The sequence below is a fragment of the Pipistrellus kuhlii genome, unplaced genomic scaffold, assembly GCF_014108245.1.
Source record: "Pipistrellus kuhlii isolate mPipKuh1 unplaced genomic scaffold, mPipKuh1.p scaffold_m20_p_7, whole genome shotgun sequence".
NCBI lineage: Eukaryota > Metazoa > Chordata > Mammalia > Chiroptera > Vespertilionidae > Pipistrellus > Pipistrellus kuhlii.
In genome coordinates, this window is record NW_023425573.1 from 67,627,007 (window position 1) to 67,649,564 (window position 22,558).

A 22,558-nucleotide genomic window follows, 5' to 3' on the forward strand; every position below is an offset into this window, starting at 1 on the left:
TAACTATGTGACTTGGAAAAGCTTCCTGACCCCTCTGAGATTCAGTTTCTCCATCCATGAAATGAGTATTACAATGTCAGCCTCATAGTGTTTTGTGTGAATATGATTAAAATTAAAAGAGATAATATATTTAGCAATAATCAGAGTAAGAGCGCAATAATGCACAATCTTGTTAATACGTTGCACTTTCTCTCTTTGACATAATAGTGTCTCACAGATAATTGGGGAAAACATACAAAAGTTAGATCTCTTTTCTAGACCCCCAAGCTGACACAAACCTATGAGCCAAGGGAGCCAGTATTTGGCCATCCGTCCATCCATCTGCATGTCCCAGGGGTGCACGAATAGGGAACAGTTCAGCTTCTCAGCTGCCTTCAAAGAAGGAATGAGTGAGAGGGTTATTTGGGTGAGCCAGCAGATACGGGTACTATTTTAGGGAAATTGCTTTTCCCTAGGTCTATATTGATCTGAATACACAAACCAAACTATTTCTGAAGTTGTTTTCTGATTTTTATAAAAGAGTCATTGATAAACTGTGCTCCTGCCTGGAAAATAAAAAGGACCCTTAGATTTAATGAGGGAGGGGGTGGTGAGTGGATTTACCATTGAGGTTGATGAATTTAATATATTGTTTGGCAAAACAAGTCACAGCAAACATCCATCATTCAGATGTTTTGGCTGAGAACAAAATGCTTAAGGATGATCTTGTACCTCAAATGCCAGGGAAATTTCCCCCGCTGGTTCCTCCTTGGTCTGCTCTTTTGGAAGGACTGCTCAGGTTCTATCTTTGGAGTTAGGATTGGAGTGTTTCCTCCTTCCCTCCACTTGGAAACTGAGGATTCAGAGAGTGAGGGAGTGATGGGCTGAGAGTCAGGGGTTCAGTACTAGGCAGGGGCAGGCTGGCCTGACCCAAGCCTCTGCTCTCTCAGAGCCTGACAGAGAGTGGGAATTTCTGGGGTCTGCAGGCTTTCACAAAGCCCCAGGAGCTCAGCTCCAGGAGCTCAGCCCCAGGAGTCCCTAAACAGCCTGGTGTGAATGAAATCACTTTAAAAAAGGAAGAGATCTCAATGCCTCCATCAGACATGTGCTGTTATGAAGGTCATGAGCAAACTTGTTCCAGGGTCTTCTGGGAAATGGAAATACCATCGGAATGAAATGACCTTTATTCAGCAAAATATTTCATTTTAAAAAGTCCCCTCACCAGGCATTGAGTATTAGTGCTTAGCAAGGTTCAAAACATATTTTTCTTAGCATTTCCAATATATTGGGGGCTGGAGTGACTCATCTGACCCTTACATATTAATATGTGAACTCACTAGTTTGATACAATGGGACTTCTGCACAGAAACATTTTTTAAAAATGAAGAAGCAATTCTGGGACAACATGGGATTCTGGATGTGGCAGGCAAAGGGTAGATTGAAGAAAGGCTTCTAATTCAACAGGTTCTGAGATAGAAACCTTTTGATATACACCTGATAATGGATGCAGGCTGGAAAGAGAATACCAGCTTCTTAGGTAGTGTGGGCTTGACAAAGACACATGCCCATGATATTTCAGTGGGACTTGACTCCTCATTAGTACAAAAGTTGATTCTGTGGCCTACGATGGTTCATTTCTATTTGATTCAATTTATTATAACAAATATTTTTGGTCACCTTTTGTATGTGAAGTATTGTAGAGAACACAAACAGAAGTCACTTATACTCTCAAAATTGTAACTCACGTTAACTGAGAACTTACCATGTGCCAAAGCTATCATGAGAATTTTACAATTATTAACTAGTTTTATTCTTTATAAAATGAGCACTCTTATTACTCCCATCTTACAGAGAACAGAGCTACAGCATCAGGGGCTAAGTAACTCTCTCAGGTCTGTGGGTGGTAGGTGATGGAGGCAGGTAGTCTGCCCCTACCATTCTGTCTGCCTCATATGCGTCACAAAGTCACGTTAGTGCCTTAAAATGGTGCTGAAGGTGTAATGATGGGTTCACTCACTAAGAAGGAAGGTCTAGGAACTAAGGTGGACAGGTAGATGCCCCAGAGCTCCAGGCTGACCTTGACATGACACAGCCAACTTGGCTCATGGAAACCCCTCTTATTTGTTTCAGCTCATGTTATGGATACAAGTTACAGAGTAGTGAGGCTGGCAAGACTTGCCAACCAAATAAACGTGCTGTCAACTCCAGGAGGTGGTAAGTCAGCTGGGCCAGGTGGCTCTCCTCAACCCCCTCAGGGACTGAAAGCCCCAAACAGCCTCGTTAGAATGATGGGTGGGCCAAGCTAGTCACACACATGAAAAGACTATACCCAGCAGGCTGCGGCTGCTTTCTGAGCCCAATTCCAGAGTAATAAAACGACTTGCAGCTGAAGGTTTGCTCACACTGTGCTGAAACAACTTGGATACACAGATAAATAAATCCTCTTTCAAAGCTCATTAAAGTTTCTAGAAAACAGCCGCTGCAGCCAGTAATCTTCAGGGAGCTCAATATTTAGAAGAGCATTAAAGCTTCCAGGTCACCAGGAGGCAATTTAACAGGCATCTCCTGACTGGTGGGCAGGGTCCATAAGTACAAAAAATGGGAATTTTCCCTCATGTAGTCAGAGCTCACCAGATGATAATAGAATAAATGATCAATGAGTGTAGTGCCTGGTGAGTGCACCAATACCTATTAATTCATTAGAAAATATTTTATATTTACAATGAAAATAATAGAAAACAATCCTATCCTAATTCTAGGAGGGAAGGAAACCATTCTGAAATGCAGCTGAATATAGAATCATGAATTTTGACTCCTGGTGTAAGGAAAGCAGGTTCAATTGCAGAAACAGGAGGCAGAGGAAGATTTTCAAAATATATGGCTTACAAAGGGTTTTACATGAGGAATGATTAAATAAATCAAAACATATGCATATATTGGAATATTATGCAGTTATTTAAAAATCATGCATTAAGAGACTTTTCATTTAGGGTGGAAATTCTCAATTAGGACATGAAGTCACGCATATAATAGAATATAGATATATGTAAAAACAAATGAAATACACTATAGCAGTAGTTACTTATCTTTGGGTGGTGGAATTATGGATTACACTGGACTATGGGATATGTTTTCCTTTTTACACGTTTCTTTATTTCCCCCAATTTCTTCAAAATTATGTTATATAATTTTGAAAAATAATGATTTTTCCCCCCAAAGCAAAAATAACTATTGTTTTGTATGTCATTAACACAATTCTTTGCACAGTGGCTGTGATAAGGATAACATTTTGGCTTCTGAATGAAAGGTTAAAAGGAGAGCATGGGTGACAGAAAGAAAAGAGATTTCACTCAGCTAACTCAGGGAGCATTTCCACTTGCCCCTCTCCCAATGGAATGCTCCTTATGGGAGCTCTTTCCATGTTTCCTCCTATGTCCTAGCATGTCAGCGGCATCTCTCACTCCCTCCCAGTGAAGTGGCGCATTTATCTTCTTCCCGCCAGCACCCGGCACAGTGCCCAGTCTCAGCACCCAGCTAGTGCCCAGCCCAGCACCCAGCCAGTGCCCAGAACAGCACCCAGCCAGTGCCCAGCCCAGCACCCAGCACGGTGCCCGGTGCCCGGTGCCGCCGCGCACTCACTGCGTAGACAGGGAAGAGTTCTTGTGCATTCAGGTCCCACGCGTTGACGTGGGAGCCGATCTGGACCCCCGGGAAGCCCAGTTCCTTCACACAGCGCTCCATCTCCTTGACGGCCAGCTCGGGGGCCTGCATGGGCAACGTCCCCAGGCCCACAAACCTCCTGGGGTGCTTTCCTACAGTGGCAGCTAAGTCGTTGTTTAAAAACTGGCACAGGTCTAACGTGTCTTGAGGTTTGGCCTGGTGGAGACAGATGAGGGAACACCACATCATTCAGAACCTTCTTCTTTAGTACTGTAGTCCGGACAATACCTCCCCAGGCCAAACCACCTGTCATTCTCAGTGGCTTTCCTCGTAGAAAGCTGAGGCACAGGCTGGGACAGGCCCTTGCTGCAGAAGACCCAGAAGCCAGGCATTGCAAATGCAAAGACAACTGCTCATGTTGCTGATTAGTTACAAATAGTGAGGCTGTAATCTGAAGGACAGACACAGTTACTGGGCCTGGCATTCCACCTCTGCAGAGAGCAGCCCGCAGGCTGCACCCCTAGGCGCCCCCTCTACCTCCACCCAGGAGGCTGGGCTGGGTGCCTGACGTCACCAGGGCCTCTCCTTGTCATGCCTCATTGTGTGACGTCAGGATGTTGTACACCTCTCCTGTCCCTGCTTCCCCCCTTCCTGTCTCTCCGTAGGCAGTGACATTCACAGTTACCTTAGCAAAATGCTGATGCAGATGAAGTTTGCTTTCTGTTCCCCTAACTCTTCCTTCTTCATTCTTTCCTTTCCTTTCTTTAATATATATATATATATATATATATATATATATATATATATATATATGTGTGTGTGTGTGTGTGTGTGTGTGTGTGTGTGTGTATTTTATATATTTTATTTTTTTAATTTTTTTAATTTTTTATTTTTTACAGAGAGGAAGGGAGAGGAATAGAGGGTCAAAAACATCGATGAAAGTGAAACATTGACCAGCTACCTCCTGCACACTCTCTACTGGGGATGTGTCCGCAACCAAGGTACATGCCCTTGACCGGAACCGAACCTGGGATCCTTGAGTCTGCAGGCCGACACTCTATCCACCAATCCAAACCAGCCAGGGCCTTTTCTTTCCTTTCAACCTCATCTCACCCCACTGCCAGGAATTTGGTGTTCTCCTGCAATCCCATGTTACTCAGTCTGATAAATTTAGACATATTGAAGTCATAAATTTAAACATATTTAAATCATTAATCTAATCACAGAAACAGATCAAGACTGAGTCACTAGCATGGGAATTATGAGTCCTGGTGGGGAAGTATTTTGAGCAGGTGGTATTTCCATTGCTCCGTAAACCACAACATGAGTGAATATTCGCACGTGTGCTCGGATTGCTGGTGCACCTCCAGCTGTGTACAAAGGTGTCCTCCCACGTGCTCACAAACGTGCCTGAAGCTTTAGCACTCGACACTTAATCCCTTGGGGAAAAGCGTCCAACTCTAGGAATCCCATTTTGAATTGTACATTTCCCTGGGAGAGGTAACACATTAGGCCATTATTATTGTTCCCACCTCAAAATCATGGTCACCTCAGAATACATTGGCTTGTTGCTTACTGAATAAGGCATTGTGGGGATGAGCCATCAGACAGGAAAGTTCTGATGGAAATTTAGGTTGAGTCTAGAACTGTGTGTCCAGTGAAAACACAATGCGAGTCACAGTGATGTGCTACTGTTGGCGACTATACTGGGCCATGTGGGTCTAGAGCAAGGACAGGACCAAGAATACAGGCCCCGAGGGCCCACGGCAGTGTGAGAAGCTGAGGGACCCCACCGATCTCTATAGGGGAGACACAGAGGGGAGGTGGCGCAATGTCAAGACTGAGTCATCTACCTACTTGCCAGACATACCCTCTGCCCACCAAGGAGATGGTTTGAAGTTCACACTCACCCAGTAGCTAAACATGACGGGAACCGTGGAAAGGGCTTGCACAGTCACTCCTAGACACAGACATGAAGAAAGGCAAAGCCGATGAGAATAGCCCAGATGCTGCTGTGTTTTCTATGCCCAAGTAGCTCAGCAATCCCCCTCCACCCCCCACCTCGTCCTCACTCTTCCTTCCCTGGCTGCTCCTCCCTGTCCTCCTTCTCTCAGGATCTCTGTCCCAGACCTCCCTCGTCCCTCAGTGTTGGGTTCTCAGAGGAGGGGTAAAAGCTGGACAAAAATAAAATCAATTAAGAACTAACTGGCACTCTTTATTTAGGTTATTTCTACCGTCCTTTTTGTGAAGGTCTATGTAAGCAAGAATTTCCCCAGCAATTTTTTTCAGGGCTTTTTATCTTAGCTCATGAATGACCGTGTATTTCCCAGCCACCTTCTCCCCCTCTTTAATTACTACTATGTTGTTCTGGGTCCTACTGTCTGGAATGCTCAGAATGGAACCCGGGATTTGGCTCCAGAATCCAGCCTCTAAGAGGCCTGAAATCTCTATCTTCAAGCTCTGGGAGCTTGGGTGTCAGGAGCGAGGCTGCCAAGTGGAGGGCGGCTCTCTTTTCCTCATGCTCACATCCAACCCACCAGCGAGACTTCTTTAGCTCTACTTCATTTCCTTTCATCCACCCAGGCATCCCCATCCCCTGCCTGCTAACCAGCATCTACCACATGTACCACGGCGAAAGCCTCCACCTTTGTCCCCTACCACCATTCTTGTCCTCCTATGGTTTGTTCTCCACTCAGAAATGAGAATAAAGTGCTAAAACTTAGATTAAGTCATTCCCTTGCTCAAAACTTTCCATCATACTAGGGTAAAATCCAGACTTGAGCATGGTCTGCAAGGCTCCGTACGGTCTCTCTTGGGGCTACATAATCTTCCTCGGTTTCTTGCCTGTTCTTTGTAACTGCTTTCTGCCTCAGGACCTTTGAATTGCTGTTCCTCCTACCTGAATGCTTTCCTTTTTTTCCTTAAAAATTTTTTTTTAAATTGATTTTTTACAGAGAGGAAGGAAGAGGGATAGAGAGCTAGAAACATCGATGAGAGAGAAACATTGATTAGCTGCCTCTTGCACACCTCCCACTGGGGATGTGCCCACAACCAAGGTACATGCCCTTAACTGGAATCGAACTAGTTCACAGGTTGACGCTCTATCCACTGAGCCAAACTGGTTTCGGCTGAACACTTTTCTTTTGGCTCATTAAAAAAGATAGGCTTTTTTTCTTTCTTTTTTTTTCTTTTTTACCCGAAGGTCTCAGTTCACATGTCACTTCTTCAGAGTGGTCTCCCTGCTACTCCAGCCATGATCTATCCCATTGTCTCATTCCTTTCCTTTTCTAATACTTATTACACTCTGTCATTTCTATATTTATGTATTTACTAGAGGCCTGATGCATTAAATTTGTGCAAGGGACTTGGCCCCTGTTCCTGTAGCAGCTGTGGGCCTCTGCCTAGGCCCCTGTCTGCCACAGTTGCCACCCTATGCCTCTCCTGACCCGCTGTGGCTTTGCCCAGAAGGAAGGACATCTGGTCTAATTAATATATTACTCTTTTATTATTATAGATTCTGTGCTTTCCCCTATTTGAATACAAACACCACTTGAGTCTGTCTCCATGCCATAGCATTAACATCCCGAGTGGAGCCTGAACATACCCAATAAACGAAAGACTGCAGGTTTGATAAGAGAGTATTATTAACCATTGTCATAAGATATTTACATTCATTGATTAGTATCAAACAAATGAGTACCTTTCAATTGTAAAATCTTTTACATTTTACACAAATACTTTCACTACATTACTTGATTTCATTCCTCTATTTTATAGATTAGATCTAAGGTCACATGTTTTGAAAGTGGTGCCATGAGGCTCCTGTCTAGCCTTTCTCCTTCCCTATTTCCCAGTGACCATTACTTGTCACAATATTTCATATTAATGTAGTAATTGTATCATTTGTGTATTGGTTGATTTTGATACATATTCTTTGGCCTCTCAGAACTAAGAGGGAAAACAAGTCTAATACAGTTAGAATTTATATATATATATATATATAAATTGGTGATCCCTCACCAATTCTGACCTCCTAGGTCTGTTCCAGAACCAGCTTCAATAGGAACATGACCTATGCTTCTATGTGCATCATCTCATTGTTATTATTTTGGCCTTTGTTCTGTGTTGGATCTTGTGATGAAGTGACCTAGGGGTTGCCAGTTACATTTCACAAAGTATCCTGGAGCAAATTCTAACATTCCATAGAGCACCTCCTCATTTGGGGCTGACAGGTTAACTCGTTTTGTGTAGACTTTGGAATAAAATGTCTCCTGCCATCTCTGTGTATATATATATATTTTAAAGGAGAGGGTTGGCAGTATGACATAGCACAACCTTTATACAACTTACTTGTTGATTGCATTTGGGGTCGAGGAAGAATATTTTAAAAACAAATTCCTAGGCCCATTTGTTTTAAAATTCTGATTTAGTGGATGGGGCCTGAAAAAAATATTTTAACTAGCACCCCCGGAGATCCTTACCCTGAGGGAGATTTGGGAAAATATTTTTGTGGTGGAATGAAAAGACAGCCCTACGCACAATCTTGGCTCTGCTTGTTACCAGCTGTGTGATTTTGAGCAAATCCATTAACTTACTTGCCCCCTTAGGTAACAACAGATAAAACAATGACTGCCACTTAGAAGCATTGAGCTTCCACCCAGCCTTCACCAGGCCTGGATCCCTCACCAATTCTGACTTCCTAGGTCTGTTCCAGAACCAGCTTCAATAGGAACATGACCTATGCTTCTATGTGCATCATCTCATTGTTATTATTTTGGCCTTTGTTCTGTGTTGGATCTTGTGATGAAGTGACCTAGGGGTTGCCAGTTACATTTCACTCCCTGTGAAGATGGCATAGATTGCTGGAATATTCTGTGTTGGGCCTTTGTCATTTATTTTCTTATCTCCACAGAGGTGGTAGGATGTAGTTGCTAAGCACTTGGGGGCAGACTGCTCAGGGTTCAAATCCTTTTTCTGACTCCTACAAACTGTGTGATCTTGGGCAAGTTGTTTAACCTCTGTCCGTTAGTTTCTTCATCTGTAAAATGGGCATCATAATAAATGATACCCCCTAGGGTTGTTATAGGGATGAAATGAGTTGATACCTGTTAGGTGCTGAGAAAAGTGCCTGGTACAAAGTAAATGCTCAGCAAGGAATAGTCATGACTGTGCTCTCAAAGACAGCCAATGGATGAAACACACAGCAAAACCGGAAGGGGACACCCTTTATCTAAGCCAACACCAGCCATCCGAGTCTCATTTCCTCTAGTTTTCTCCTGGAAGGGGTGAGGAAGCCTTGCTCTTTGCTGTAGATCTGAGCAGCACACTCTTTCTCTAGCTCCCCTCCCACCACATACTTCTAGACCAGGGGCATGTACGCTGTGTTCTGTGGAATGGTCTGCAGTGGTTTTCAGGCTTTCTGCAAAGTTCAAGTTGAATGCCATTTTAATATACTTTAATTATTTATAAAAACTATAAAGCAATTCCTGACCCAAAGTATCCTGGAGCAAATTCTAACATTCCATAGAGCACCTCCTCATTTGGGGCTGACAGGTTAACTCGTTTTGTGTAGACTTTGGAATAAAATGTCTCCTGCCATCTCTGTGTGTATATTTTAACTTCTTTTCGTTTATCTTTGATTAAGAAGGTGGTAGTTCTGAGCTGCTCTTTCATTTGTGGGTACGAATTGTCTGTTGTCTGGTTTACATCTAGACCACCAATGTCGAAGCTCAGGCCTGGCAGTGTTGTAGGGCAGTTCCCTCTGGCATGGTCCACACGTGCCCATAGGCTCAGACCATCTTCTGGAGCATGTGTACTTGGGTGGCACAGTAATAAGTGAAAGCACAGTGGCCATCATACCATATTTTAAATGGTCTTTTAAATTGTGGGACTTGTATATAAATATACTAGAGGCCCGTTGCACAATATTCTTGCAAGAATAGGCCTTCCTTCCCCTGGCTTTGCTCCCGGCCACCCAGGAGCCTGCAAGTCCTTGGTCCCGGTGGACCACCACTCCTATAGCTCCCTCTGCAGCTCCCCCACCTCCTCGTAGCGGGTGTCCTGCCCCTCCTGGCAGCTCCATGCCTGCATATGCAAATTAACTCACCATCTTTGTCAGGTTAATTTGAATACTCACTCCTGATTGATTGTGGGCATAGTGGAGGTATAGTCAATTTACATGTTTGTCTATTATTAGTCAAGAAGATAAGTAATACAAAGCAGTTCTCAGAAGTTGTTAGTGATTTAGCTTTGAAACAAGAATGTCCCAATTCTCCTCTTTCAAGTTTCAGAATTAACTTCATTATAGACAATTCTGAGATTACACTACTAACTTCCTTTCTAACTGCTCTCATTTCCACCCATTATGTGTCACTGGGGATTTTCTGTGTCCTGTGTACCAAGACAAAGTGCGGGAAGAAATTGGGTCCTGAATCTGACTAAGCAGGAAACTGGCATCCTTACTCTGCGAATTCTAATTTCTATTCTTTTAATCAACTCTAATAATAAGTACATACTATACATTTGAACTCAAAAAGCTTTAAAATAGTAAAATGCCACATATATGTTTTTTTTAATGATATAGCATTCTACTTTAAACAGATATACTTAATTAAAAATTAATTTTAATCCACACTAAAACAATTATAGTAGAAGGCCCACCCCTTCCCCATCGGGCCCTATGGAGAAAAGGCGTTGGAAGTTACCATCATATAAATCCTATAAAGTGGTCAACAGACTTCAGGGAGAGACGTGGCTTTTCTATCAGATGTGATTGATCACGGTAACATTTCTCAGAGTAAGTACCTGTTTGGTCCATTTCTCTAATGCGGACGTCTGGATCCCAGCAGTTCTCTTGGACCACCCTGAACACCTTCCCGTCCTTCAGCATCTTCGCCTCTCCCTGGGGCAGAAGAGGCACATCAGTAACTTCACCTATGTTTAATTAGATGAAGCCTTCCTTCTATGCTTTGGAACACAGTTCTCTCCTAATAATAGAAATCTGTTCATTCAGCAGAACTCAGCTTTTCACTCTCCTGTCTTCATATTGGCTGGCAGTTAAAGGTGTGTGCTCGTAGGCAGTTGAGCACAGAGAGAAACAAGGCCATGGTCATTGCCTTTTGGGGCTTCATGACTAAGGATGGCTGGTAACCTTGTCTACCTGAACTTCTGGCTACAAGTCCCGAGAGGAAGGCTCAGTGTCTGGAAAACTCCAGAAAAAACACAACATTTTAGAATTGAAAAGGACCTTGGAGATAGACTGTGTAGTCCAGCCTTCTGAAAGGTCTTATAGAGAAGCCACAGATGGATAGTCAGAAGAAGTGATTTGTCCGGCGGAGCAGGGCCCACTGATGTCAACACCTGCAGGAGGAGGTGGGTGATGAAGTGAATCGGTCTCGCAGCATGCGAGACCTTGGGGCCGAGCTGCTGACCGCCACCAGGCATTTGCCACCTGTGTACACTGTCTCTTATTCCTCAGGGCCGGGGCCAAGGTAAAGGGCTGTACAGAAGCACGGCAGTGGGTTCTAAATTCAACCTCCAGCTTGTGATCTCTAAAGGAAAGGGAAAAGTTCTGACCCAGGTCCCTGAACTCAGACTGCTCAGGTTCAAATCCCAATTTTACTACGTACTGTGTGGTCTTGAGCAAATTAAAACAACACCTCTTAGCTTCAGTTTGTTCATCTTTAAGGTAGGGATAAAAAATAATATAACTTACCTTAAAGAGATCTGTGAGCATAAAATGGGAGAATCCATATAAAGCACATGAGTATCTGACGCATGTTAAGTGTTGGCTATTCTAAGTATTAGTTATTAATGACATGTGGCTAACGAGGGACTAGGCTGTCTCCTACTGTCCCTCTGCTGTGAGGGCACATCACCTCTGGCAGTGCTTTAGGCCTCAACATTGCCCTTGGGCCCTGCGTGATGACCGAGGGGGCATGCGGTGATCAATGGCCTTGAGCTCTGCTTGATGGAGTCCCTGCCCTCCCGCTCTCCCCCTTGTTTTGATTGCGAGTTGCACACAGGTCTTGCCATAGCTTCTTTCTTGATCCGTCTATCCTATGGACAAAACCTTTTCCGACTTTTGCTTGGAGAAAGCCAACCACTTTTCCCTGCAGGTGTGGCAGCCCCTTCAAATGTGGCTGGCATGAGGAAGCCCTAAGATCCATGTTTTCATTTCTCATGGACTGGAGGGAAGAAGTCAGTGAGCAGGTGGCTTGTGTAACCACGACAGGTGTCTGTGTCCAGGCAGAACCCAGTCTCTTACATCAGGGTTGACTTGCTTCAGTCCTCTTCTTTTGCCGACCCTGCCAGCATCTGAACACCTTTCCTGGGTTGGGGAATCTCCTAGAAGAGTCTTAGTGGAGGCAGAGCCCAGCCTTCCTCTAGTAAAGTTCAAAAGCCCAAATGCTTGTTCTCCTTGCCCTGAGGTTGGCCAATCAATGCTTGGTTTTTAATCAAGAGCAAGTGATGCAAAAAGGCAGAACAGTGAACTATGCTGCCAATGACTCTGACAATGGCCACATGCTGTGTCTGTTGACAGGGGTACTAAAGGCGGAGAATTTATTGAAATGATACTTTACGTAATGAAAAGTTAACATTCAAAATAACGGAAATGACACCACTGGACTAGAATAATGCCTTTCAGTCCATTTTGGCTGTGACCTCACATGTAGAAATATTTTTTTCCATTGTGACCCAGTAGACCCATATAAATCTATTTAAACAGATAAAAACTGGGACAAAAGTTCCATGAAACAATGTTTGCTCTTACTATGAACAGTACATCTTGCTGTTTCCTTTTGTAATCTATTTCATTTTTAAAGTTGTCCTACCTAACCCCGTGACTTGTTATTATGATTCACTATTAGGTTGCAACCCTTATTTTCAAACTCTGGAGTCGATGATCACTGGTCTATGATTCTTTATCTTTAAGGAGACTGCCTTTGCTGTGGGCTTTCTACTTTTCCTGACTCCCTTGCTATTTATTGTCTCTTTTGTTCAGTTAGCTCAATATTATTGCCATTGAATAAATAACTTTATCCATTCGGGTTTCTTCTTGGCTTCCTAGTGAGGGGAAAATCATTTTTCAGATCAGGAGCCCAGTGATCAGAATTACACAGAATAGTGTGTGTTTATTGCTTGGTGGTTTGGAAATGGTGTGTGTGTGTGTGTGTAGGCTCAAGGGCCTGGAAAACACTCCGTGGGGATCTGTGGATGCTGCTGACCCATGGTTTGAAAGAGGCCCTATGTCCACCCTTTGAAATGCTCCCAGGTTTTTTTTGCCGCCAGGACTCAGTTCTATCCTCACCCCGTGCAGCCCCTGAGAGGAGGCTACCCAGACTGTCTTGTTCCCTTCACTTTCCTACATATTCAGCCAAAACACAGGTGGTATTTTTTCAATTCTGAACGAGGCTTTACCATGGCACACAAGCACCCCACCATTCATTCCAAAAGCATTGAAATTCATTAAGAAAAGAAACTAGATTTTCTCATGGCTGTTAGTCTAATTTGAATATTTATATACATTCACATGTTGTTTTCCAGTGACTGTAATCCCTGACCACTGTGATTATAAAAAATACAGATTTAGTTTTGTTTTGTTTTGAGGGAGAAGGAAGGAGAGAGTCACTGTTTTGTTCTATTATACTTCCATTGTATCCAAGTTTGCTGGAAATATGTAGGACTGGATATATTTTCCTTCTTGGTTTTTTTTTTAAATTTATTATTATTATTATTTTTAGATCTGCTGTTAAGTTTATGCAATCTCTTGACATGAAAACAAAGTGAAACGAAGTCCATTCAAATCCATTATCAAGGTTACAGACTGCAGCCTGGGATATGGAGTAAATAAAAATCACAGCAGCCTTTCTCTGCGTTGGGGCTTCCTCGCAGCCTTGTAATCAGCTCTGCTCAGCTTGTTTTCCTCCTGGGGAGACCCAAGGACAGTTTAGCTTAGATCACTGCTCAGTACAGAAGTGCGGCTCAGTGCCTAAATCAGCACTTAGTGGATGCCCCACCGATTCTGGTGCTGAACACTCTGTAATGGTTCCCCACTGCCTTCAGGATCAAGTTCAAAGGCCTAAACCCATTCTCCAAGGCTCCATCTGATGAGGCTCTGCCTACCTCTTCGGCTTCTTTCTACCACTTTGCTCCTAAAACCCTTGCTTGCCTCAATCCATTCTCTGACACTGACATGGCCTTTTTAAGCCATTAACACCCTCCAAAGACTTTGCACTGTGTTGAAAATAAAAATCCAGACTCCTTAGCATGTGCCACATGCCCCTCTATGATCTGGCCCCTGCCTGCCTCAATAGCCTCATTTCCTACCGCCTCCCCGTTTCATCACATCTCAGCCACATGCCCTCTTTCTTTGTTTCTTGAGCACAGCTCTTCCTCATGCGATAGCCTTTGTAACCGCTGTTCCCTGAGGGATGCTATTCCACCGTTTCCTTCCTTTCCTCCAAGTCTTCACTAGCTGCCCGTGCAGCCCGCCCTAAGTAACCTCCCTATTATAGCAGCGTTTGTCAGTCCATTCTCCAAAGTGATCAGGTTTGCCTCCCCCCTAGAGGCTTATCACCACGAGGGCAGGGAACAGGCCTGTCTTGTTCACCAGTATATCTCCCAGGCCTAGCTGGTGATGCTAATAAAAACCAGTGAGTGAATGAACATGGGCAGTGGTTTTCAAACTTGAGTAAGCGTCCGAATCACTTGGAGGCTTGTCAAAACACAAACTGCTGGCTGGTTCCTCAGAGTTCCTGTTCTGGTAGGTCTGAGTTGAGGCTCATGAATTTGAATCTCTTGCATCTTCTCAAATGAAGCTGCCCTTGCTGGTCTGGGGATCACATTTGGAGAAATGCTGGTCCCAGCCATAGCAAGTGCTTGAGTGGTGGGCTTAGATAAGTTTATTATTTCCATGCAGGTGTTCCCTGTCTTCTCTTCCTGGAAATCTGTTTCCTTTATTCCTGCTTCAAGCCTCAGGCTGGGCATCACTCCCTCCAGGAAGTCTTCTCCAGGATTAATGTCCAAATCTATGTCCTCCAGCACTTGGTGAAAAGCAGTCCGCCCAACCTTATCACACTGCATGTGTTTCTCCCAGGTCTGCTTTAGGCACACGTATGTTCCAGCTGGACACTCAGACATGTTCCCTCCCAGCTCCATGCAGGCACGTGCTGCCTCTGAAAATGAAGTCAGGGTTGACCTCTCTGAAGCCCTAGACTCTGAGCTCCTTCTCAGTCCTCTTTGCACCTTTCCCTCTTTCCTAACAGTGGCTTCTCCCGGGTCTCCAATGTTTAACTTCTCTATCTTGTGCTCAAACCTAAACTGATCCATTTATTTGGTTGGCCTTAATCTACTATAATGGCCTGGGGAGGAGGCCAGGTTAGTGCTCAATTCTATGTCCTCCAGCATCTATTCCTTAAGGCAGAGCAAAGATGCTAAAATTGGTTTGAGGGCAAAAAAAAAAAAAAAAAGTTTCTTAGTGGCTTCTCAAATTCCAATTTACCTTCTTGAATGCTGCTCTTTGCAGTGACCCACATTTTTCTAATAATTTAGAGAAACCTCAGTGCTGCTCCCTTGCCTATTGCAAAGTCCACAGAAGGACAGAAGGGTGGAGAGCGCCCGGAGGTCTCAGGCTCACTTTGGGAGAAACTCACCTTGCAGTGGTGTTGGAGCTGCACCCAGCCTCCATAGCCGAATCTCTGCAGGGGGAGAGGCACAGTTAGACCGAAAGAGCAAAGCGGACAGGACTGCAATAAAGGGCATTTCTGTGGCAAAGAATCCTGAGCTCCAGCCTTTCAAGTAGCACCTTTCCATCTTCTCCTCATATCCATGCACCACTTATTCAATATTTATATTAAAATCAATTTACTTTCTTCCCTTAAATGCATTTATTCAGGAATAAAATTCTATACCATAGAAGTGCTAGTTTTACCTTTTATCCTAATGCAGGTTGTAATTTTAAAGTGAGATTTATGTTAAAAAACATTTGTTTCTGTATCAACTAAACTATTTCATCAGGAGAACATGGACAGTAAGAACCACTCTTTAGGAAATGCCATATTGGAACACTGCTCTTTAAACTGTGTGTTGTGATCCATGAAATCAATTTAGTGAACAGTGAATGACCCAGATGTTCTAAAAATACCAAGCAGTATATGGAGCAGATGGTGTTGGTGTTTCACCCATATTCCCCCCCTTAACACTTCTGTTCACACCAGCCCTTTTGCCACAGAAGCCAACCTTCTAGTACTAGTAAACTAGTGTCCACCTCCCCTCAGCAGTCCTCAACCAATGACTGAGGGTGCTTGTCTGTGAATACACTGAATCCATTGGATCACAGGTCTGGCTGGGGTGAGGTATAGATTCTACACTTTTTTTTTGATGCCTTGCTTTCCCTGTCTTACTTCCTCACTCTACTGGTATTTTCTAAGGTCACCTCCAAAGTAAACTTGCATTTGAATTTTTATCTCAGGGTCTGGTTTTTGAAAAACCCAAGCTTAGATAGTAGAGGAATGGAGTAGAATGGAGGGGAGAGGAGGAGAATGGAGTGGAGTGGAAAGGAGTGGAGTGAAGTGTAATGGAATGGAATGAAGTGTAATAGAGTGGAGTGGAGTGGAGTGAAATGGAGTGTAGTGTAATGGAATGGAGTGTAGTGGAATGGAATGGAGTGGAGTGGAGTGGGGAGGAGTGGAGTGAAGTGGAATGGAGTGGAGTGGAGTGAAATGGAATGAAGTGGAGTGGAATGGAGTGGAGTGGAATGGAGTGGAGTGAAGTGGAGTGAAATGGAGTGAAGTGGAGTGAAATAGAGTGGAGTGGGGAGGAATGGAGTGAAGTGGAGTGGAATGGAGTGGGGAGGAGTGGAGTGAAGTGGAATGGAGTGGAGTGGGGAGGAGTGGAGTGAAGTGGAATGGAGTGGAGTGGAGTGAAATGGAATGAAGTGGAGTGAAATAGAGTGGAGTGGGGAGGAATGGAGTGAAGTGGAGTGAAGTGGAATGGAGTGGAGTGGAGTGAAATGGAATGAAGTGGAGTGGAATGGAGTGGAGTGGAATAGAGTAGAGAGGAGGGGAATGGAGTGGAGTGGAATAGAGTGGAGTGAAGTGGAGTGGAATGGAGTAGAATGGGGAGGAGTGGAGTGAAGTGGAATAGAGTGGAGTGGGGAGAAGTGGAGTGGAGTGGAGTGAAATGGAGTGAAGAGTGGAATGGAGTGGAGTGGAGTGGGGAGGAGTGGAGTGGAGTGGAATGGAGTGAAGTGGAGAGGAGTGGTATAGAGAGGAGTGGAATGGAATAGAATGGAATGGAGTGGGGTGAAGTGGGGTGGAGTGGGGTGGAGTTGAGTGGAGTGGAATGGATTGATCAGAATGCCTCCTATGTGTAATTTTTCATTTCATGAAACTCTTGTTTCCATTATATGTGGATGTTTGTGCTGAGTCACAATATAAAATATATTTCTTCTTGACAGTTATGACTAAAAAATTCTGTAAGCCTCTGCCTAAGAACATATCGTATTTCCCCAAAAATAAGACATCCTCCGAAAATAAGACTTAGTGCATGGAAAGATAAGACATCCCCTGAAAATAAGACCTAGCGCAACTTTGGGAGAAAAAAATTAATATAAGACACTATCTTATTTTCGGGGAAACAGGGTAGCTATATGTGACTTGTGTAACTATAGATTTTTAAATCTCATTTGTTCATTCACTCATTCACTCTTCATTCATTCATTTCACAAACCCTCATGGACTCCCTCCATGACTGGCCTTCCTAGGCAGAGAAAATAAAAAGTGAAGAACAGTTCCAGCCAGTGTGGAGCACGGTCTTGAGAGGGTGGGCTGGGTTGGGCAAATACTTCCATAATCACACGTGAGATGTGCTGTGATTGAGTGATGCACAATTCCTCTGGGAGCCTGGAGGAGGGTTCTGACCCACAACTTGGGTCAGGTGATACCAGGGAATGGAGATTGAAAGGGCTTTTGGGGTCAGATTGGAGAGGAACTTCCAGTGGTCAACATTTTCATGCTCCAAAGCAATGGCTCTCAAACTGTGGTGTAAGAGGGGAGAGTATGGCAGCCAGAGACAGTGATGTGAAGAGCTCCTCAACAGCTCCAGGCATCACTGATGGATAGATGAGTTAAGGAATCTGAAGGTCAGTACAACTTCTCCCGTGTTTTAGTTGGATGAGACCAGCTAGCAGTGGTTGGTTCTTATGTCATGACAGTGAGTTTGTCTTGAGGAAGTCAGGTCTTGGCAGATCCCTCGTCCTAGTTCTGCTCTCCCCTCCAGACTGAGAAGGGAGGTCTGGGCCTGTAGCATAGGAGTGTTTATGTGACTGTGTGTCTGTGATTTCAGTTGGCTCCAAAAGACTTAAGATTTTGGTCAATTTTATACCACCTGTATTCTATCTGTGCATAAATTTTGTTCTTGAGTTACAGCTCAAAGTAATCATCTTAGTCCCAGCTGGCATTGCTTAGTTGTTAGTGCATCATCCTGTGGACTGAAGGGTTTCAGGTTCAATTCCCAGTCAAGGGCATGTACCTGGTTTGCAGGTTCAATCCCTGGCCCTGGTGGTGGTGCATGCTCAAGGCAACCAATTGAGGAATTTCCAGTAGTCAACATTTGATGTGTCTTTCTCACATCACTGTTTCTCTCTCTCCCATTTTCCCTCTCTTCCTCCCTCCTTAAACACACACACACACACACACACACACACACACACACCCCCAACAACAACAACAAGACAACAACAGCAAAAAAAGTGTAATTAAGTTATTGCTAATGAAAGAAAATATATATATTATTTAAAAAATAATTTTTTTTAAATAAAGGCCAGAATTTTTCAACACTATTTCAAATTAGAAAAATCTTTGCAAGCCCTACTATTGGACACATTATTGGTGGTCAGTAGAGTTTTGCTGAAGGAAAAAGCCAAAAGCTTATTATCATCATTGTCTTGAGGCATAATCTCATGTGAATAACCTGAAACCACTTCCACCATGGTTTCTTAGCCTATTTGTGACAGAGTGTAGGTGCTGATTCATTAGAAACAATTTAATTAAGTGCTCTCTGATTCTGTTATCTTTGTGCCTCACAGATCTTAATTGTAACTCTGATTTATTATAAAGTGAAAATGAATAGCTTTCTCAAATCCTAGTCTTTTGTAATGATTAGTTAATCATCAAGCCAGCATGTTGATTCTGCTTTTCTGTTTCTTTGTTGCATAAGGAGAGCAAGGTTTTGGAGGTGTGTCTATTAATATTTAATTTTTTAAAAGGTCAGGTTTGAAAAGAGATGTTAGTTATTCCAAACAGGCTTCATCTTCTAATATAAAACTAGTACTGGTTTATCTTTTTCATTCTTTGATTGGAAAGTTTGAAAAAATGGTGAAAAAAGATCAGAGATTGATGCTTTGAAATATTTTACCCTCAAAGAAACAATTGGAAGGCAAAGGAAAATGTGCTGGAACTATTGAACTATGTGAACACCAAAGAAGATCTGCTCTTAACTACTGTTACTTCAATACTCACTCTGACCACATAGACTGAAAATGCAGAGGGAGGGAGATGGATCCCAGCACCACTTCATGTATTTTTACTTATCTCACTCCTCCCAATTTGAAAACACAGAACTGTTTTCTGCTATTTGGTTTTTCACAGGCTTGCCTGAACTTAAATACAAAATTATACCATATACCAGATCTGATTGCTTGACCTGCAGATTGGAAGCCAGATTCCAATACCCCATGATGAACCCTAAGTGGGTTTGGCATGTGTTTGGGATCGGGCTGGTGTTGAAGGAGGCACTTGGGGTTGGGGTGGCAAAAGGAAACAGGGACGTCCCCTATAGCAGTGCCATTCTCCTTGGGCCAGCTCTCTCAGCTGGGTGTCGTTGTAGTGCTGGGAAGGGGCCGCGTGATCCCACATAGCTTTGTGTTTCTAAGCTTATTTCTGAGTCTCCAGGACTTTATTAATCCAGCAGGGTTAATAATATAAATCCTATAAATTTTGCAGTTAGCAAGGTTTTATGTGGATCAAATTACATATTGCTCCCTGGAAGTATAAGAGTATTATGATTATTACTAGAGGCATAGTGCACAAAATTTGTATGTGGGGTGTGTGTCCCTCAGCCCAGCCTGCACCCTCTTGAATTTGGGACCCTAGAGGGATGTCTGACTGCCCTTTTAGACCCAATTCTACCTGGATTGGGCCTAAACATGCAGTTGGACATCCCTCTCACAATCCAGGACTGCTGGCTCCCAACCTCACCTGCCTGCCTGCCTGATTGCTCCTAACCACTTCTGCCTGCCAGCCTGATTACCCCCTAACCACTCTCCTGCCAGCTTGATTGATGCCTAACTGCTCCTCTGACAGCCTGATTGCCCCTAACTGTCCTCCCCAGCAGGCCTGGTAACCCCTAATTGCCCTTCCCTGCAGGCCTGGTCACCCTCAACTTCCCTCCTCTGCCTGCCTGGTCCTTCCCAACTGCCCACCCCTGCTGGCCTGATCACCCATAACTGCCCTCCTTTGCAGGCCTGGTCCTTCTCAACTGCCCTCCCCTACTGGCCATCTTGAGGTGGCCATCTTGTGTCCACATGGGGGCAGCCATCTTCGACCACATAAGAACAGCCATCTTGAGTGTTGGAGTGGTGGTCAATTTGCATATTACTCTTTTATTAGATAGGATTACTACTATCATCATCATCATGTGTATTTTGTTATCTGCTTGCAGCTTGTGAGACTGCTAGATGGAAGCCTGGTTTATCAGAAGAAAATGTACCTTCCTCTTTGAGGCAATAGCTGGAATATAGGAACAGGAGGTGGGCTAAAGAGTCAGCAGAATAGGTGTTTGTCGAGTTTCCAGGCACCCATTTATGGCTATTGCCTCCCCATGCTCTCTGCATCCCTCAGCTTTCTAAGCAGTTTTCACAGTACCTTTAGGGCCCTGCACAGCTCTTGGTGACCAGTTCTCTGCTCACACTAGAGTAGGGGTGTCGAACTCAATCAGAGAAGGGGCCAAAATCTAAAATCCAGCCTAAATCGAGGGCCGAATGGTTTACTGAACAGTCATAAACTGTCATTGTGATGGAAACGCAGCGGAGTGCAGTGATGACAGCGCGGTGCGGGCCACATTGCAAGGCCTGGCGGGACGGATTTGGCCCGCAGGCCTTGTGTTTGACACATGTGCACTAGAGGCAGGCTTCTGGGTGGGAGACAAGTCCTGGGAGGAGGTGGCTTGTGGTATAGGATACAGATCTCCCCCTTTTCGCCCCCCCCCCCCAGCAGAGGAGGAACCATTTTAGGCTGCGCTGGGTCATCATCATAAACATTGTGAAGCTGTGTTTACGCTTTAATAGAATATGGCGAGGAGAACAGCCCAGCAAGTTCCCATGTAGACACTCAGACTTCTTTTGAGGGGCGAGTTTGATGGGGTAAGCTTTTAGCATTGGCTGTAACAGGACAGCCTTTCAAAGATGATTTAGCCTAATTGGTATTTTTCAATCCACAATGTCTACCACCCATCTTACCTAAAATACCAATGAACAAAGAAACACTTAAGGTTAACATCCTTCTAGGAGACAACTATGAGAAGAAAATTGTCTCCACTACTTGCACAATGCATCACTATTTAATCAGAGTTTAGGTTAATCCATTTTTCCTCACTTGGGATAAAAAGGTGAAACATTATCAATGGTGTGAAAGTTCTAGAGAAGGCTTATGATTGGGTAAAACCTGATAATTCGCCTGAACAAAACTCAAGCCAATTTTAGATATCTTTTATGTCTCCCACCTTCCTAGTCGTTTTATTCAGTTACAGTTATTCATTCAAAAGTTCTTAATGACAGGAGGAAATATCCATCTTTGGAGAAGCACAGAGCAGTCTTTGGAAACATTCATTGTGCGAAAGCCTCATGTCATTTCCTCTAGGGTTTTTGATGTTCCTTCTCTCTTGTTCATAACAAGGATTTACAGCTTAAAGAACATCAAAAAGGAAAGGTTTCAGGCAGTACCCTAAAATAGACTACAAAAAAAAAAAATCAGTAAGTTATCTCTTGGCACTTCTAAACCTTATTTTAAACATTTTGGAAAGAAGATATGTTGTAGAAATCCCGGAAGCCTGTCACATTCCATTTCTTAATAGTCTCTTACTTGAAACTGTAACTTTCAATTCTGCAGTTGGCATGTATCTTCCCTTCCCAGCAGATGAATATATTATTCAAATGGAAGTGAAACTGACTGGCTTAAATTGTTCAGAAATTTTAAAGAATGCTTCATTTAAGGGGAGAAAGGAATTTTGAGAAATACATCTTGATCAATGTTCTTTCAAAATCAATATAAAAGTAATTTTTTTAAACTAAGAAATCAGAGCAACCAAATAATTTTAAAGCATTCGTAAAGCAGAGAAACTTAACATCTAATTTCTCAAAGAAAAGCTAGGTTTGTAATAGAGGCATTGAAAAACCCTGGAGAAGTTCCAAAAATAATTCAGCAAATTAATCACCATTACCTTTTTTAGATCTGGCCATTCTTTTGGTAGAATATGATTATGGATGTCAATTTTCATCTCCACAGGATCAGAGGAGAAGCGTATAAAGAAAGAAGTTTTGATATCAAGAGATGAACACCATGGAGTTTATTGATTTACTTTGCCCCTTCACAGCTATCTTTAGGCACTGGCCAGCAGGCCTGCTCAGCCAACTTTGAGTTCATTGGAGCTTATTCAAGTTCAAAGTTTTGTTTGTCAACTTAGCTGTTTGTCAGTAATTCTTTGTTAAAAGGCTGGGTAGCACAAAATTATTTTTAAAAAAGACTGTACTACACCTATGAATACAGCAGGTCCAAAAATGGACTAATCTTTGTTTTTAAATATTTCAATTTTATCAACATATATACATTTAAAAAATCAAGTAGTACCTGGTTAAAAGAAA

The 22,558-nt window shown here is 43.4% G+C and overlaps 1 protein-coding gene across 2 annotated transcripts in view; it reads right to left on the reverse strand.

Annotated features, from left to right (window-relative positions):
* ACMSD (aminocarboxymuconate semialdehyde decarboxylase) overlaps positions 1-22,300 on the reverse strand; it is a 44,339-nt gene extending 22,039 nt beyond the window's left edge. For both annotated transcript variants that reach the window (XM_045575428.1, XM_036422003.2), the window contains exons 1-6: positions 22,138-22,300; positions 15,294-15,338; positions 10,444-10,540; positions 5,550-5,599; positions 3,619-3,855; positions 279-372 (exon numbers count right to left, since the gene is read on the reverse strand). In XM_045575428.1, the coding sequence (XP_045431384.1) occupies positions 279-372; positions 3,619-3,855; positions 5,550-5,599; positions 10,444-10,540; positions 15,294-15,338; positions 22,138-22,194 (580 nt within the window). In that variant the 5' untranslated portion in view covers positions 22,195-22,300. The remainder of the gene's footprint in view (positions 1-278; positions 373-3,618; positions 3,856-5,549; positions 5,600-10,443; positions 10,541-15,293; positions 15,339-22,137) is intronic.
* Positions 22,301-22,558: the final 258 nt, after the last annotated feature.